Raw genomic sequence first — 17,621 nt, 5'->3', positions numbered from 1 at the left:
GGTCTCGGGACCCTACAAAGTGACTGACTCCACAATGTCCCAGGTGAGAGTCAGCGTGAGCCTCCGAGGGAAAAGCTGGCTTTAGAGAAGAGGATAGGACAGCTCAGGGGGTGTGTGCGCGTGTGGTGGGGAAAGTGATCCTACATTCAGATAGCTGACCTCGCCTGACAAGTGAAGGCTCCAGAGGCGGTCAGTTCACAGAGAGTCTAAGAGAGACAACTCCTTTACGGGGGTGACATCTAGCCCATGCTCGTTCTTTCCGGCTTTATTTGCCGCCTAACGTACCACGAACTGGGATGTCTTAAGCACACACCGGACATGTGTTATCGTGTTTGATGCTGGAAGCTGATGGACGTGAGTTCAGACTTCAGAGCACTCACACTCAGCCAGGGTCCCTTTCCGGAGGGGGTGAGATGGACCCGAGTTGCACTGGAGATCCTCAAGGGATTAGGGAGGCCCCCCGGGATGCTGCCGGCCTGACGGTCTGCACCACAGCTCACACCATGCAGGACTGGCTAGTGCTGCATTCTTCCTCGATCCTCGCTCTTTTCGCACCCTCCCGTCTTTTCTCCACCTCCTCGCCTGACATCCTGTGTCTGCTCACTCAGCTCCGAGTCCCCACTCTCATTCTTTTAACTCCCGCCTTTCTCCTTCTGTGACTCTCAGTCCACATTCTCTTTATGCTTAATTTCCTCTATGTTCTAGTCCTATTCCTAGACTGGTGAAGGAAAATACACATATTCTTTTTAAAGGGCTCTCATCCAGACTTCTGTGTTGCACGCTTCATCATGAGCCCCCCGCCCCCCTGTATCCCTCGAATTACCAGGTGGGCTCAACCTCACTTTTGGTGGGATCACTTGAATATTAATTATGTTTACACGTTTGTGGGATCTGGATTAGGGTTACCCATGCCTACATGCGATCTCCTATTGGTTTTAATACTGGGGCTCCTTTGGCAATTTAAAAACAAACCGGAACGCTCTGGTGGCGTAGCGAGGATGCAAAGGGCCTCGTGCACGTATGGTAGAGTCCCCCGTTACAAAGGGTAGTGATAATATTTGGAGACCGTCACGCCAAGGGGATTGCTGGTGACGGGGGAAGTAACACCTGAGGAGCAAGTAAATGAAATAACATGTGATAGCGTCGCAATGAGAATGAAAGAGACAGGTGAGTGAAGAGAGTGTGAAAGTTAAAAGACAGGAACATTTTTGTTGAAATGGGAAAAGTACTGAATGTGGAGATTAGAAAAAAGGTTTAAAAACTGTACATGATATCGGGATGGAATGATGGCGCAACAGAGCCAAGCTACAAGGTTGAATCCAATCCATTGTGCTCCAGAGCAAATACATGAGGCCATGGGAGCTTCAATTGCAAACTCAGATCTACATATACCAATTCCGTTCCAATGACGTTTCTTTTCTCTATGTGGTGATAGTCTCAGGTGCCCCTGCCCATCAGTCTGCCATAGGCATTACATGCCTTGCAGCGGCACAAGTACCATTCGTGGCATGTGACCACAAAGTCACGGAGAGTGGATGTTTTGGTTTGCCTCCTCAACTAAAGGTCAACACCCAGGGCTTCAACAGAAAAACACTTACGAAATTTGATTTTAGCAAAAGCATTGCCTCCAACAAAAGTGAAGGCTAAGAAACAACCCGGGCAATGTGCTAAAAAAAACAACGATAAAGTAATAGTCAAGGAGTACATTTTGCTTTCTTATCATTTGGATTATGGTTTTATCTTTTTTAAGCCAAAACTCGAAAGAAATTACAATGTAGGATGTACGTTGAAATCTCTTGAAGTGAAAAGCGCGCCAGGGCTCACATATGAAAAATATACCTAGTGTGCAGTGCACATGCAGCACAGCCTGTATTGTTTTGCACTTGTAGAGCAGTGGAACTTCATGATGCACCCCTTAGCTTTAATCCTTTGTAATAGGTACATTCTGTGCTAAATGCAGTCCTTTCTCCCCAGCACATTTGCCACCTGCCATGGGCGGCAATCTAAGGAATAGCACCAGGCGCCAGAAGCTCTAGCTACGCCCCTGAACGTACCCTATCTCATGCAGCCATGCCTGGCTATAGCTTCCAGCTTTGCCCAATTGAAGCATTTCAACTTTTACAAAAAAGTGATCAGGCTTGAAGGAAAAACCTTGGACCAGAGAGAAGTATTTCATGTGTGCCTGTTTTTGTACGTAATTAAGAGTAAAAGTTGTAGAGCTGTTTGGGGATAGAAAGTAAAAATGGATTGATGAGACTGGCATGTACAGTCATGATTTGTACATTGATGAGGTAGTAGCTGGAGGACACTGAATTCAGCTAATTGAATGTTCTTTCAGAGGAACTTTGTGAAATGGTAAATACAGAGTACAGACAGTCAACCAGAAGTCTTGGATTTTAGAAGAGCAAAAAAGGCAAAATGATAAAAATTGCATATTAATCCTCATACAGTACCTGGTAATATTGCTTCAGGATAAACCTTGGGGTGATTTTTCATAACTGCACAGTATATCAGAAAATAAACTGAACTGGTTACAAAAATACCACTGAAGTGAGCAAATACGTAGTCTAAATCTGAAAAGAAAACACAGGTAGCAAAATTATAAATATGAAATAATATTAAGCAACATAATCCTTTAACAGCGATAAGTCAAAAAGTAGATAACCATGTTAAAATCTAATATTGATATGATGAGAAAATTATGCCAGAGTAATGACATTAGTCACTATGGTGCCAAAGAAAGCACATATACAAAACGGGTAAGTGGTTTAAAACCTGTCTAAACCATTCGTACGTTTTTAGCCATGTTTTTCATAACGCTCTAGTCACTCTCTTTTGCATTTAGTGTCCTGTGGCTCAAGGAACCTTTGGTAATGCTCAGATTGTCCTGCTAAATAAAAGGAGGCTGATGGATAATACAACTTTAATGGTTTCGTATGGGTTGTGTACAACACACTTATTCTGACAAACGTGCCATAATGCAAAACAGCCTTATGGCAGTTAATAGATAGGGTTCTTAAAATAAAAAGCAATGCTAGGACACGGAATCTGCTTAATACATAACACATGGATAATTTTGTATGTTATTTCATTCAATTGGCACAATATCATACCATTTGACTTTGATTCTGCAGGCATCCGCAGTAGGCAGGTTCAAAGCCAGAGAGTTAGTTGGTGTAAAATCAAATTTCCATAGGGTTATTGTGGATATTACATAGCTAGGTAAAGGGGACAGGAGCCTCTCGACAAACTGCATTTTGTTGTAATTTTAGTAATACATTTAGTGGCATTACTTGGGTACTGCAAAATACTACTCCTAAACCTACATGTGGAGACTCTGCCTCTGCTTGTTCTCTTTTCCATTCAGAGATCTTTGCTTTGATTCCAGAGATCTCTGCACATATTGACATTCATTTTAAGACTGAATGTGTGAGGGACACAGGTAGTGGCTGGAAAATGGGGAATACATACTATTAAATAGGAGGGGTGTATGAAGGAAAAGCGGGGCTTTGGGAAGAGCTAAAACTAGTACAGTCAAAAAGGTTCTAAAACAGTTGAAAACGTACTCCTGAATAGCCCAGAAGTCCAACAAGGCTACTGGAACTGCGACACCCTTCCATAAAAAATAATGGAGAAGTGGACTTAAAATTAAACCTATAGCAAAGAATTTTGAAATAAATGCATATATTTAGTACTTTCTAATACAGAAACATTTTATTGTAGATTTAAAAAAAATTTTATTTATAAATTAATGAAATATATTTAAATTAATGTTTAATGCACTTTTCAGATAAGCAGTGCTGTAACAAGTTTGTTATAGGTTTTAATAAATCTCCAAAATGATTTCATATTAAAATTGCAAACACAGGGAGATTGATGGATTCAACCCAGATCTGTAACTGGGGGTGAGTGTTTCAAAAGTTTCAGCACTCTGTCCATCATCTCCTTGTGTTTGTTTTGTTCGCCCTAAGTTGGCAGGGTATGCCCAGATGTGGATCCCTTGCTCACTTTGCCACTGAAGTCAAGATAGCCTGGCTGAAGAGGGCTGTCAGCCCGAAACCGGTCCCAGGATACTTGTTTCCGGTCCAGGAAAGACATGGCTTGGCAGTTCGGGCTGGACTGTTCTCATGAGGCACAGGGTCAAGACTGATTTGCATATAGCTGTGTCTGAACTGGGGTGGCAAAGTGAGCTAAAGAATGATGATGGATTCAACCCAGATTTGTGACTGGGAGTGAGTGTTTGAAAAGTTTCAGCACTCCGTCCATCATCTCCTTGTATTTGCTTTATATTAAAATTGAACATTAAAATATTTTTACTACATTACTACATTACTTTTACATTTAATACCGTTTTTCTTTTCTTTGTAGTTTACCACAAGGAGATTTCTTCTCCAGTGGCAGGGACCTCAACCTATCCATGAAAAGTAACTAGTAGTAACTTGACCGCTGGAAAATTTCGCTCCATACTCCGGTTTTTGAGGGTAGGTACATATACGTTTATACTCAGAAATAAATAAATAATAAAAGTGGTAAAATCACTCAAAAGAGTAAGAGTAAATTTACACGGATACAATTACATGTGTAAATTTACTCTGGTGAATAGGACCCCCAGTGTTTTAAAGATTAGTAGAAGTACAAAAAGTGCTAGTATGCGTGTCAATCCTGCATAGGCTTCCAGTTGCCATCAGGGTTGTAGTTATTACAGTTCTTTTGATACTACAGCAAAAGTGTTAAACGGCTAAATCTCTGTTATATCTATGGTTATGTTATTGTCTGCCTCAGACACATTTCATGACACTTCTCCTTGGGTCCTTTCCTACTTCCTCACTTCTGGGTCATGTCCCTTACCTTTATACACATAGCCCATAGAATTTGCTATTTAGGGGAATCTATACCCCTTATGCCCTACCGCCATCATAAAGGGGGCTTGTAACATTCCCAGATACTGTACTTTGGGAACTCAATGACTTTCAGATTGATATGTTTTAATTTGGTAATTTACATCTGTATTATTTAGGGGGGGGTGATTATTGCAGCTTTGAAGGTGGACTCCTGGAATGGTTTGTGAGGAGGCTAATGTTATAAATCTGCACCACTGCCTTAAAGTACCTCTACAGGTGAAGATTAACCTCATTTTGGGAATCTGGGTCTCAAAGTTCAATGAAACATCTTCTAGTACATTATACCCAGCTAGACCCTTTATGACATCACAACCTGTAAAACAGAACTAAATGACTAACTTTATTAACTCCACTGTATGCCTCAAGGAAACTTTAGGCATTCTCTTGGATGACACAATTGTGTTGTCTGACTCCTCCATACACCTAGGTCTGTGATATGAGTGATTTATCCTTGCTCAGAAAAGCCAACATGATTTAAGGAGGTTCTTTTAAATCTCCATAGACATGTTGTTCAAACACAGGAAGTAATTTCATGATGTGCAAGGGCAGTGCAAAAATGACTTACCATTCAATGCAACCTTGTTATAAGGTTCGTGAGTGGAACTCAACAGTGTCCCTCCTTACGCCATCAAACCTAATTAGTACTCTGTGTAAGACATACGTCCAGAATCTTTTAAAATCGACTGATAGAGCATTGTAAGTTGAGGGGCTACACTGATCTATTGAGTCAGAGGAAGTGCTGTGTTTACAAAGGTGGAGCCTCCACTTGATCTGCCAGTATGAACCTCTGACCTGGAGGCATACCCCCCAAAGGGCTGTCATGTCACAGTGACGACTGTTCCTTTTATTAAGGGCAGGGCGACTGTCACTGCCGTTATGCGTCTGGACATTCGTTTTTAGTATTGAGAAACTAAAGTCCCACTATGGGAGGTTGTTTTCTTAGCACAACATTTTTTTGCATAGTGGATACTCAGCAAAATGTCAATGCTGGAAAGTGTTAGCTTCACAGTACAGAGATTGCTGCCAGGTGTGGGGGATCTCTCATAGGGTGGACAGTCTACTGCCAGGATCAGTGGACCATCCGAACAAAGTCTAAATCAATGCCTAATTGTTAACTGATTGAAGGATATGTCCCATTTTGAAAACCATTCAAATTGAAAGACACAGACAGACATGAGCATACAAATAGTGTTTTAAACTAAAGGAGGATATAGACAAAGGTAAACTTATATTTGAGTAAATCCACAATGTTGGAACTGACACTTTCTGGTTGGCTGAGGCGGTGCCCGAGCCAGGCAGAACCTACCGCTCCCATCAGGGGTAGATGATTACACTCACTGTATAACCTACGGTCACCCTTGGCTAGCTTGGCAGTGAGCAGTCAGGCTTATCACAAAGGCAATGTGTTAAGCATTGGCACAGCACGCTCTCACAATTACACTGAGCGTTACAAGAGACTTCACATGTGGTGTATGTAAATAAAGCTTGCCAAAATGCAATTTTCAAGGACCCCCAGCAATGACTCTAGAACTCCTAGGGCAGGGCGATAATATAATTTTAGGCAAAAACCCTAGGCAGTCATACAGTTCAATCAATCTAACATCCCATCATATCAACAAACTCATTATTGTAGGAACTCAGGGCAAATGCAGTCTAGCTATATTAAAACATATTTGATTTTTATTTAGCTTACTCTTAAAAGAATGTGTAACAAATTGTATATACAATGCAACATGATATAGCACAAATCACCAAAATCACAAAATACATATATTGATGCGACAGGTAATGAAATACAACATTACCTAATACATATATACATAATGAAAAGGTGGCTAAGAGATGGGTCTTCTCTTTGTTGATATGATGGGATGTTAGATTAATTGAACTGTATGACTGCCTAGGGTTTTTGCCTACAATCAATTGTAAATAAAGTGTGTACACACTCATAAGTAACACAACATGAACATCATATATTACTGGGCATAAATCACATTTGGAAATATTACAATCAGTACTAGACCCACCTTGTTAAAATAACATCAACAGTATGCCCACTTGGGAAAAATCCTACTTTACCTGCCAGCACCCGTATCCGATGCAAAACATTGTCAGAACTAGACCCACCCTGGCAGTTATTACAATTTCATACCACACAGTTATAGGGTGCATCCCAATTCACAACAATATAAAACATGTGTACACACAAATAATTACAACTCTTTGATACAGCACCATGGGCCAAGGTCACAAGGATAAAAAACAATGTCAAATGTAGTATTCTTTTGGCAAGGAATCAACGTGTAATGCAACACCGCTGTGCGGTGTAATTAATAACAGGCGGTCCTTATGTAGTCGTTCCTGCACACTTACGATACACAGTGCCACGGATATCAGGCAGGTCCGTATGCAGTGCTCACACACACACACACATGCACGCAGCACTGTAATGTGGTGCAATAGATATCCGACAGGTCAGATGATAATACAAATGCAGATCCCTTGGCACAAGGCCTAATCCACCTTTTAGCTAACCCTGATTATCCTATGCCCACCGGTTGGGGATAACAAAAAAACTCCCCCTAATACTAGGCCGATTGCGACCAGAGTCACACTTAGTCAGGGTCCCAAGAAAGGACGTGGGGATAAGTAGCAGGGCTAATTAGACAGCAGTTGACAAATGGGGTTTTGCCACCACTTGGGAAGTTCACCCACTGTATGCGAAGAGGTGGGGTAAGGGTGATAATCATTCAATCAAAGGGTTCCACAATTGGCCTTCCTGCACCAGCTCAGTTCTTCAAAGGACAGGGGGGTGTGGTAACGCAATTGCTTGACCCACTTCGGATCCTTCTCAGAAGCATTTCTTAGCCCATTCAATTAATCTCATTACCCAGGCCCGATTTGGGCAATAGTTCCTGGCAACACAAAGTGGTTGAGCCTGGTGAGGAGAGGGCAGTTGATCCGCCGCACCAAGGGCACAAAAAGAACAGTCAAAGAATGGGAGGGTGAAGCAGGGGAGCCTCTCGGTAGAAGGATTAACCCAGTAAGACAGATGTTGATCAAAGTAGCACCAAAGCAATCCGGTCACACCGGACCACAAATCTGCTCCTCCGCACCTTCCTGGAATTGAGGCACAATGTCTGGTGCGCATTGATACAAGCAACATCAGACAGTTCCGGTCTCACACAAAAAAAATTTGCATATGACGTACCTCCAAGATAATGAGGCACAACGTCTGGTGTGAGTTGATACTGGTCTCGCCAGACAATTCCTGTGGCACACACCGTCAAAATTGTAGCAGTTCCACACAAGGTAGAATGAGGCACTACTACAGGTATGCCCTCCCTCTGAGGATCGCAACCTGTGAATCGGACACTTCATGCAATATGCATGCAGTCAGTGTGTCGCATAAGAGAGAGATGTGGCACGATCAACTAAGTGGCCATCAACAAGATGCTAATGCGTGTTGAGGCCCCCACGATGCAGGGGGCGCACTCCTTAGATGCAGGCAGTACTTTTGGGGCTCCACACAAGGCATTACTGTTTCCAGGCACAATACTTAGTTCTGCACTCACGCAGTGCTACCAGTTGGGATCATCAGACGATGTGGGCACTTAAGAGGGCACCGTTCTCTTGGTGTCACTGTAGATGGTGTGGGGCTTCATGGGATGTCTTAGATGTGCCTGAGACCGCCACAAGAGAACAGGGCACAATCCAACAAGCCCTTGGAGAGTACATTTCAGGGTGTCACACACCAGCAGGAAGTCAGCCAAGGCCAGCCACTATTTAGGAAGGGTGCACAGTCCCTTCCAAAGGCAGTAATCCTCCTTGTGCACAACAGATTCCTCTGGCAGTGTGCATCATGCAGTCCCAGGATGTCTGGTCCCACATCTCCAAAAGTGTATCTCTGTTCTGCTGAAGTATGGCACCAGTAGGTATACTGAACTCCGACTTTGAAATAGGCGGTGGTTCAAAGGGCTCCCTTTGAACCACGTCTCACCTAAATTTCAGTCCTGTATGCCATGAGGCTGTGGAATGTAGATCTTAATCTTTAGTGGGGCCATGATCTGTCTTCCCAGAGGCCAAGTGTTCAAAATAATCAGCCAGACCCTCAAATGGCATTGGCCTGTCGTGCAAGTTGCATGCCCAATGTTTATAGCAGTCACGGGATTGTACAGATGTGCCCCCCTTCAGTGTGGGCTGAAGTCAAGCTAAAAGGCACCCAGAGTGTTAGAACAGAGAAATGACCACTTTCTAGAAGAGGCATTTCTAAGCTGTTAATGACAACCCCACCTTTATCACAGAAGACTGTTTGTCATTGCGAATTCAATGATAGGAAACATTACGAGGCTGCTCCACTGCAAGCAACTACGGCAGATTGAAGGAATTTCAACCATTCCGCCCATGTTAACCTATGGGAAGAGAAAACCTCATAGTTAGTGATAACACACACAGGTATTCTTTACTAGCTGGGCAAAGAACACAAGTGTACCTGCCCTGCATTCCACCTACCTCTTGCTTCACCCCTCAAGACTTATCCTAGGTGTGCTCTAGTGGTGGTGAAAGGTCCCCTCAGGATTGGCCAGTGGTTTCGAAAGGCCAACCGGAGCATAAGTGCAATTGCACACATAAGTGGAAATGTGCACACAAACAGGCCTCCAATTACAGGCTTGTAACAAATTTTTAAAACATCAGCGAAGCACCACTTCCTAACATGTGTAAGAGGGGCGCATGCACTTTCACACTACGTTTACAGCAGAAAAGTGCCCAGAACCCTAGGGCCACAAAAAAGAATCTGTTGTTGTCCCAAGGGAAGAGCCAACCTCCTAGGAAGAGGAAACCATCATGGGAGTTCTTCACTATCTAGGCAAGGAATACCTATATGTACCTACCTTTGCTTTTGCCACTTGTTCCGCTGCTTAGGGCTTACAATGGGGTGCTCCAGTGGTAATGGAAGGCCCATTCAGAGCTGGCTAACGAATCATGAGCATGAGAATGAGCATAACTATGCACCCACAGGCCTGCAATGGTCGGCCTGATACATGTTTGAAAGGCTATTTGGGTGGGGGGCACAATCAGTGCTGAGCCCCACTATTAGCCAAGGCAGTAGCTGGCCTGGGTATGTAGCATGCTTTTTTACAGGGCGCTCACAGCTACAACACTAAATCAATCAAGTAAGCACCACTTCCTCTCATATGTAGGAAGGGCATGCGTGCTTTCACACTGCATTACAGTGGAAAAGTGCCTCACGTCCTAAGGCCACGAAAAGAGAATCAGCAAAAACAAAGAGGAACAAAAGCAAAACGTTTTAGGGAAATCCACTAAGTAGGGCCAATTTCAACACACACAGAGAAGTTTACTCTTATACTTTCCAGTCAATTAACCACTTTTGGCTATTTGCTGTTCACAAGTATAAATGTATTATAAAGTGCAGGCTTCCCTTAAATTCAATACATGTGCAACTGTTTTGGGTCCTTTTTGGCTGTAGTAACCATATAAGTGCAGTGTGTGAATACAAATGGGCTTACTCTTTTGTTGGAGTGGGCACGCTTTGCACACTACTTTGATCTAGTGTTGGAGCAGATGTTGCAAGTTTGTTTTCCTCAAGGTAAAGTGTTTGTAGGTTTCAGGTGAGTTCTCATGAATCTCCTGAAACCCCATGTACCAGAACAAAGACCCATTTTATGTTAAGATTTTCCCATGTGGGTGAGAAAGTAGGCGTAGAATATGAAGCAAGACAGCCTGTGCATAATGGTGTTATATAAAAAATCATTTAAGAGTAAATTAATATTAAAAGCATCATACCGTGAGCTGGCAATGGGAAGGCTGGAGGCCACATCGGAATAGTCTGCACTGCAAGCTGCAAACTGAGGTAAGTAATGTTTCTCTTCACAGCATGTACTCCATTAAATCACATGGTTAGCTGAATCAAAAGCAGTGACCTTCTCTATAAGGGAGCAGCTTGGATGCTGTATTGAAAGCTGTCTGAAATAAAGTTTTAAGGACAGTTTGCCTGGCCCATAGTTTTTGGTGGGTGTGAACGTCCACACAATAATGCTTGGTAAAAGCGTGGAAACTAGATGCTGCTGCTGCTTTATATAGGTCGACAAGTGTAATATTACACAGGACAGCTATAGTGGCTTCCTTTTAATAAGTAAAATGCGCCCTAGAAACAGAATATAGTGTGAGCTTGGCTTTGGCATAGCAAAAATGAATACACCTGGCAATCCATATAGAAAGGCCTGCATGGAAATGTGTTTCCCTAAGTGGGGCATGCCCAGAGCTAAATCAATGAAATACATCAAGAGTATTTTAACATCTAGAGTGTGTGAGGCCCTTTCCACAACTATTGAGGTAGGGGGAAAATGCTCAAATCAATAATTTGACTGGCATTTACTGGGGAGATATCTGTGGGCATAAAACTATGTTTTAAGGAAAACCCAATCTTTGTGAGTTTCAATAAAAGGCTTGTACACAGTTAGAGCTTGCAGTTCATTAACTTTATGAAGGGAAGCGATTGCAATGTGGAAGGAAACTTTCCATGAGAGAAACTACTGTGGGTACGAGTATTCTGGTTTAAAATGCAGCTTCATGAGCCAGGGAGGATCAATGTTACTGTCTCATGGGGGCATTGGTGGTGCTCAAAAAGGAATCAATCTTTTAAGGTCTTCCATAAAGTATTTGACAACCAGTATTTTGAATGCAGACTGGTGTTGTTGATTTCGTAAGATGTTGTCACAGTGGGAAAATCTACCTTGATAGAAGTATACACAATCCTATCTTTTTTAGGTGCAACAAGTAGCTTACAATGAAGCCTTAAGTAGCTGCTTATTTAGAACACAGTAGTAGTGAACACATCTTTTCTATTTGGCAGCATAACAAACCCTTGCCGCTGGCTTAAGGGCCTCCTTTGTAATTAGCATGCACTCTCTTCGGAGTTGAAGGTATCCAAACTTTGACTCGAGGCTCCAAAGTGCAGGATTTAGCGTACTGATATTGGGGTTTCCATCTGATCGTGATGTGTGAAGAGGCCTGCGCATAAAAGCAGCTGTCATGTGGATGTAGATATATTTCTAATATGAGCACAAGAGCCTGCCTCATTTTTCTAACTACGTATGGTATATATGGTAGTGGAGGAAATAATTAACACCCCTGACCAGTCCATCCATAAATCAGTACCTGTGGAACGTGGGTGTGGGTGCTTGGAGGCAAAGCAATATTTTTTTGCATTCTTAGAAGCAGCAAAGAGGTCATCACAAGGGGTTCCCCAGCAATGGAAGTACTGCTGATGTACACAAGTGTTGATCTCCCATTCATTAGTTTGTTGGGGCATCCATCACTTCCAGCTGGGAGTTGCGGAATGGCCTGTCAAAAAAATGTTCTTGATGTTCCACCATAAAGGTTGATGCTGAACTCTGGGTTCCACCAATACATGATCCTCCCACTGACTAGTCGCCTGTAATCACTGTCTAGCAAGGCACTGCTGCAGAGGGTGTGATCAGTGGTATAGGGGAAGCAGACTCTAGAATGCATTCACACTCTTGTTGTTCTGGTAGGTTTTGCCTGTTAATGTATTCACTATGGATCCCAGGAAGTGATGCATTTGCTAGAGATAGGCATGGACTGTAAACTCCTATGTGTGAGGGCACACCGTACTTAGTTAGGTGATAGGTGCTGATTCAGCTCCGTTTTGTTTGGTATAACAAGTGGGCTGGCAGTAGTGTTCGGAGTCTCTGCATGGAGCCATCGCCAGGGAAGGTCACAGGGGTCTAGAGCTACCGGCATGGAATCAGATGGAGCCACCTCCAAGCCTCTGGGGCCCAAAAGCGCTCAGGAAGGGTCAGGTCACCTAATAAGAGGCTCATGGCATCATAGAATTCTTTGAGCTTGGTGGAGGTTGCTACCGCTCCTGGAAAGGCAGAGAAGCGCGGAGCCAACCCAGGCACAGGTTCCGCAGAACAAGGCCTAGAGCGTCGAGACTCTTCCGTAATGTCAGCCGACAGATGGGTAGAAGTTGAAGTGTACTTCAAATTCTTGCATTTCTTATGTCTCTTACCTGACCGCCCTATGATGACTTTGAACTCCAGGAGCGATGCCTGGACCTTCGTCTCGAACAGGACTGAGACTGAGACCTCTGGGGCGAACGGCGTAAAGTTGAACGTTGGCCCGCAAGACGCATTAGAGAATGCTCCCTTAAAGCTGTCGGAGCCTACCTTGCAGTCAGAGCACAACTTCGAGTCATGGTTGCGCATCAAGTACCCAAGACAAATCAAGTGTTAATCCACACTGTTTGAATCCGGAAGTCTTCTTCGACATTGAGGAAAAAACCTGCACACCAAAAATCGTTAACAAAACGTCAAAAAAAAAGCCTGCCAAAAGGTGACCGAGGGTAGCCCTCTTCATGGATCTGCACTAGCTGACGCAGAAAGAAGAGAACCGACATCGGTGCGCCAAGGTGGCACCTATATAAGTGACACAGACGTCACTTCTGGTGTGGCCAATACCACGCAGAGCCAACCGATGACACCAACCAGCCTATTCAAGTCTTCCGCATCCAACCTGGGATATTTTAAGGTAAGCAATCTGTGGCTAGATGTCTCTATCAAATAGACCATTAGGTTATGGAAACAGGCCAGCATATTTTGTTTTCTGCAGATACAAAACCCCAAATTTGTGTTTATTTCTGCAGGGCTAAATATTAAATAAATATGACACACAGGGAGAAGTCTTTCTGCACTTGGAACACTTAATTGAATTTTCTGCGATGCTTCACATGATGATCCCAGGTAGGGGAATATAGAAATCATGACCAAAACAAGGGGGGTCCTTCTAATATATTTTTGGCAACAGCCCTATGGTGGGTGGGCCACCAGTCAAAGTTTGCAACAGCTAAGATTGCAAATCAGAAAGCAGGTGGTTCTGGTTTAGTGGAACAGAGGCACTGCTCATTTAAGACAATACTTCCTCTGTGCCAAACTCTAAATGATCCCTAAGGTCTTAAGCCCCTCATAGTTATAACAATGCACAGTAGTCCACACTTATCATTACGGCTGAAAATGGTTAGTTTGCTCTAATGAGATTATTTTCCTTTAGTATGTGGTGAAAAAAACAAGCACTGCATTCAAGGCTGAAGCCATAGGGTCCAGGTGGCTACTGAAACAAAATAATTTGTTCTTTCTACTGGACACTTCCAAAGGCTTGTGCCATGAATCAGCAATTGTGTGGGGCTTCTATGTGGGCTTTTACACCAATAATACACTGTCACTGCCATTTCATTTTTACTGAAACAACAATTTCAATTGCTTAACATATCAGAGAAACTCACCCGAGAATAGTTATACCAATAAAGCGGATGGAGTCATGGCCTCCTGCAGAAGGGTCAACTAAGTGTGCAGTACTCCCAGTAAAGCAATGGTACCAATGTGAATATTAGGGCAAGGGCACCATGAGAGTAACAGTATATGTGTATCTGGATCAGCAGACAGTAACTTGACAGTCACTCTTTCATATCTAGAAGTAAATTAATATAGAGTTTGATGTCTATGATTGGGAGGTACAATCGTCCAATAAAATATCTTGTACGGAGAAGATGATTGTTTTAGAAGTTTAGCCTGTGATTTAAGCAGGACTTTGGTACATGATTTAGAAGCTCTAACCTCAACATAGTAAAGTTTAACTAAGCTTAATTTGTATGGTCTCAGTTGCAGCAGGTAAAAGGACGGTATGTAACTTATGGGCCTATCTCATGCGATCTCTCAAGTGATTAAGTGTATGTCTCGATGTCAAGCCAACATGTTGTTTCTGGGGATGTTTGAGTGCGGCAATAAAAACAATCCCTAACAATAGCAATCCTTTTGGAATCGAGGAAGACAAACAGGACAGATCAGGCAACAAAGCCCCTGCCGTAAACCTGTTCATTTACTTGGGCAAGGGCTCGAGTCCCCCAGCAAAAGTTCAGGTTTGAAGTGATCACTGAATGTAAGTAATGCATATCTAACGGTTTTCATTCAGCTGTTTTTAAAGGCCTTAAAACGTCTTCTGTGTTGGGATGCCAATCCATTCTTCCAAACAACAAGATGGCAATTGTCTCCATTTGTGCGAGCAGAGTAAAGGTTATATTATATAACTTCTTTTGCCTCTATTTTAGGTAAAGTGTGCCATTTATTTATTTATTTATTATTACATTTATTAAGCGCGCAGCTACCCGGAGGTTTCCCGGCGCTAGAGCAAACTGATCGGTGAAAGGAGGGAGGAACATTAGTTGTTAAAAAGCCAGGTTTTTATTCCCTTACGGAATTTCAGAAAGCACGATTCCGTGCGCAAGGATTGAGGAAGAGAATTCCATAAGGATGGGGCCAACAGAGCAAACGAGCGGCCACCCATTTTGGCTCTGTTGATGCGCGGAATTTTAAATTTGTTATGCGATGAGGACCTAAGTGTGCGGGGGGGAACATATTGCTGAACTAGAGCAGCAAGATAGCGCGGGGCTCTATCAGTCATGATTTTATACATGTAGCAGAGTGCTTTAAAGTGCACTCTGCTTTCAATGCGCAACCAGTGCAGGTTCCGCCTGTGGTGGGTGGACGAGGATCTGGCAGGAAGGTGACAAATCAGACGGACTGGTAATATTCTTTTGCTGTGAAGCATGCAATGTCCAATACAAATGGGATCCCCTAGGCACTTTTGAAAACAAGCAATGACAAAGTCAAGAAGTTTACTTATAAGTCAGAGCGCCAACCAGTCCCATTGGCATTGTCAATACTTGGTATTCGTAATTTTATTGTCCCTTTAACACGGGTAGCAGAATCAGCCACCTTACCAGTAGGTTCCAGTAGGTTCTAGCTATGCTTTTTTTGCATGGAAAGCATAGTACAGCTTTTATTGAAATGAAATGCCTTTTATATAAATTACATTTAGTATTTTTTTTTTTTAAAACAACACAGTAAGATTAACATACACTTAAACAATGATGCCTCTCCCTAAAAAATGTATGAATGTGCAGGAGCAAACATGTATTACATGCCTGTTTACATGGGTTATTAAGCTATGAAGATGCACACAGTTCAGGCAAAGCAGAGAATCACATGCATGGACTTAGATAAATAAAAATAGTGGCTGCCCTCACCAAATTGACTGGCTCCTGCATACATGCTTTCATTTCGTTTGGCATGATCCTTGATATAAAGAACTGGAACAAAATTTGTGCCATACAGGACACCAGCTACTATGGCTAGTGAGCAGCCTCTTGTGAAACAAAAACAATGCAGAAACGAGCATTAGACAGAAGACACTTTACAAATACAAAAGTGAGGTGACATCTAAATCAGTGCGTACTCTAGAGTTCTAGTGACATTTTGCACACTATTGATTTCATTTGATTTTGTACTCACAGGCGGGACAGAGCTACGGCATACAAACAAAATGTGCTACTGCACATTGGCCTCTGAAAGATCATCTGAGAAATTCCACTAAAGTCCATTTGCCAGTAGGAACAATAAAGGGAGCACGTCACAAACAGCTGAAAGCTAGTTAAACACCCAATGCAAAAAGTCCCACAGAAATAAAGGCCCAACGCAAAAAAGTCCAATAGAAATATACTCCTGCTTCATGCTTACAGTAGTCTCAGATATCCACAAGTACTCCGTTATAACCATAAAATGCATCTAATGCATATTTTTGCATGGGTAACTGTGAAGCAGAATTGGATTTACACTTGTAAACAAGCAGAGAAAATGTTGCTCTTATAGGGAAACACTCCCATCATTTTTCTAAAAACCTATATAGTTCGTGTTGTGGTAGGAAACATTTCCAAGCGTTTCAGAGTGGGAAAATGGTTACAAAAATTGCAAAATCGCCACAAAGGGACAAGTATGTGTTTTTTTCCAAAACCTAGAGACCGCATTGCCACTTATCAACCCTGCCCATGGAAGATGTGTTCGCTCAAAAAAATCCATTATTCTGTTGTAAGAGCAATGTGAGTAAATCTAATCTAAAAGGGGAAAATTCCACCATTCCTGTTTTTGTGAATCAAAATTTAGATTTTTCACTCAAAAATGTTTTTTTTTTACTCTTAAAGGGAACCTACATATGCAAACATGTTGGTGATACAGGCACCATTTTAATCAGAACATTTCAGGCTATTACTATATTGTCTCTGACTACCTAAATGCCACTACCTTCAAAGGTGTGCCTGCCATTTGACTGACATTATTTAAACCCAACTAGTCTGCCTCAGATAGGAGTGGCCCTCCACGCTATACAGAGATGTGTCTGGCATGTGGCTAACACTAGCCTCTGCCCCTGAAAACCAATATGCTTGGTCAGTCAGGAATGTGCCTATTCCCCTATATGTCAAAGTTACATTTAGTACTATTTGCCTCCTGTGCTGTTTTCTGATCCTTAAATACTTTTGAGAAACGTGCATTAAATAGGACATTTTGAAGCACGTTTTATAATGTCTGCTCGAATTAAACACAACAGGTTCAATCAAATGCTTTCCCAGTTCAGCAATGGAAGTACAGCAACTTATGGCAAAGAAGGAGGTGTTTCTCCTTCTGTGGTCTTATTTCATTTCACCAATGAAATGCCCATATGACTTTGTGGAAGAGCAGAACTTCATACATTATGTATCATGACAGGTACACTCAACCAGTGGTTGTCAAATGTGATATATGACACCTAGACTCAATCAATGTACTCATTCCTCTTGCTGTAGACTGC

The 17,621-nt window shown here is 42.5% G+C and overlaps 1 protein-coding gene across 1 annotated transcript in view; it reads right to left on the bottom strand.

Annotated features, from left to right (window-relative positions):
• The window catches only part of TMEM144 (transmembrane protein 144), a 230,710-nt gene that overhangs the window by 38,699 nt on the left and 174,390 nt on the right, over nt 1-17,621 (bottom strand). The window contains exons 8-9 of the mRNA XM_086962354.1: nt 16,027-16,145; nt 2,454-2,573 (exon numbers count right to left, since the gene is read on the bottom strand). Coding sequence (XP_086818480.1) covers nt 2,454-2,573; nt 16,027-16,145 — 239 coding nt within the window. The remainder of the gene's footprint in view (nt 1-2,453; nt 2,574-16,026; nt 16,146-17,621) is intronic.

Source organism: Lissotriton vulgaris, chromosome 3_1 (genome assembly GCF_964263255.1).
Source record: "Lissotriton vulgaris chromosome 3_1, aLisVul1.2, whole genome shotgun sequence".
In the NCBI taxonomy this organism is placed as follows: Eukaryota; Metazoa; Chordata; class Amphibia; order Caudata; family Salamandridae; genus Lissotriton; species Lissotriton vulgaris.
Note: the sequence above shows the minus strand (reverse complement) of the source record. Positions and strands in the feature narration are given on the sequence as shown.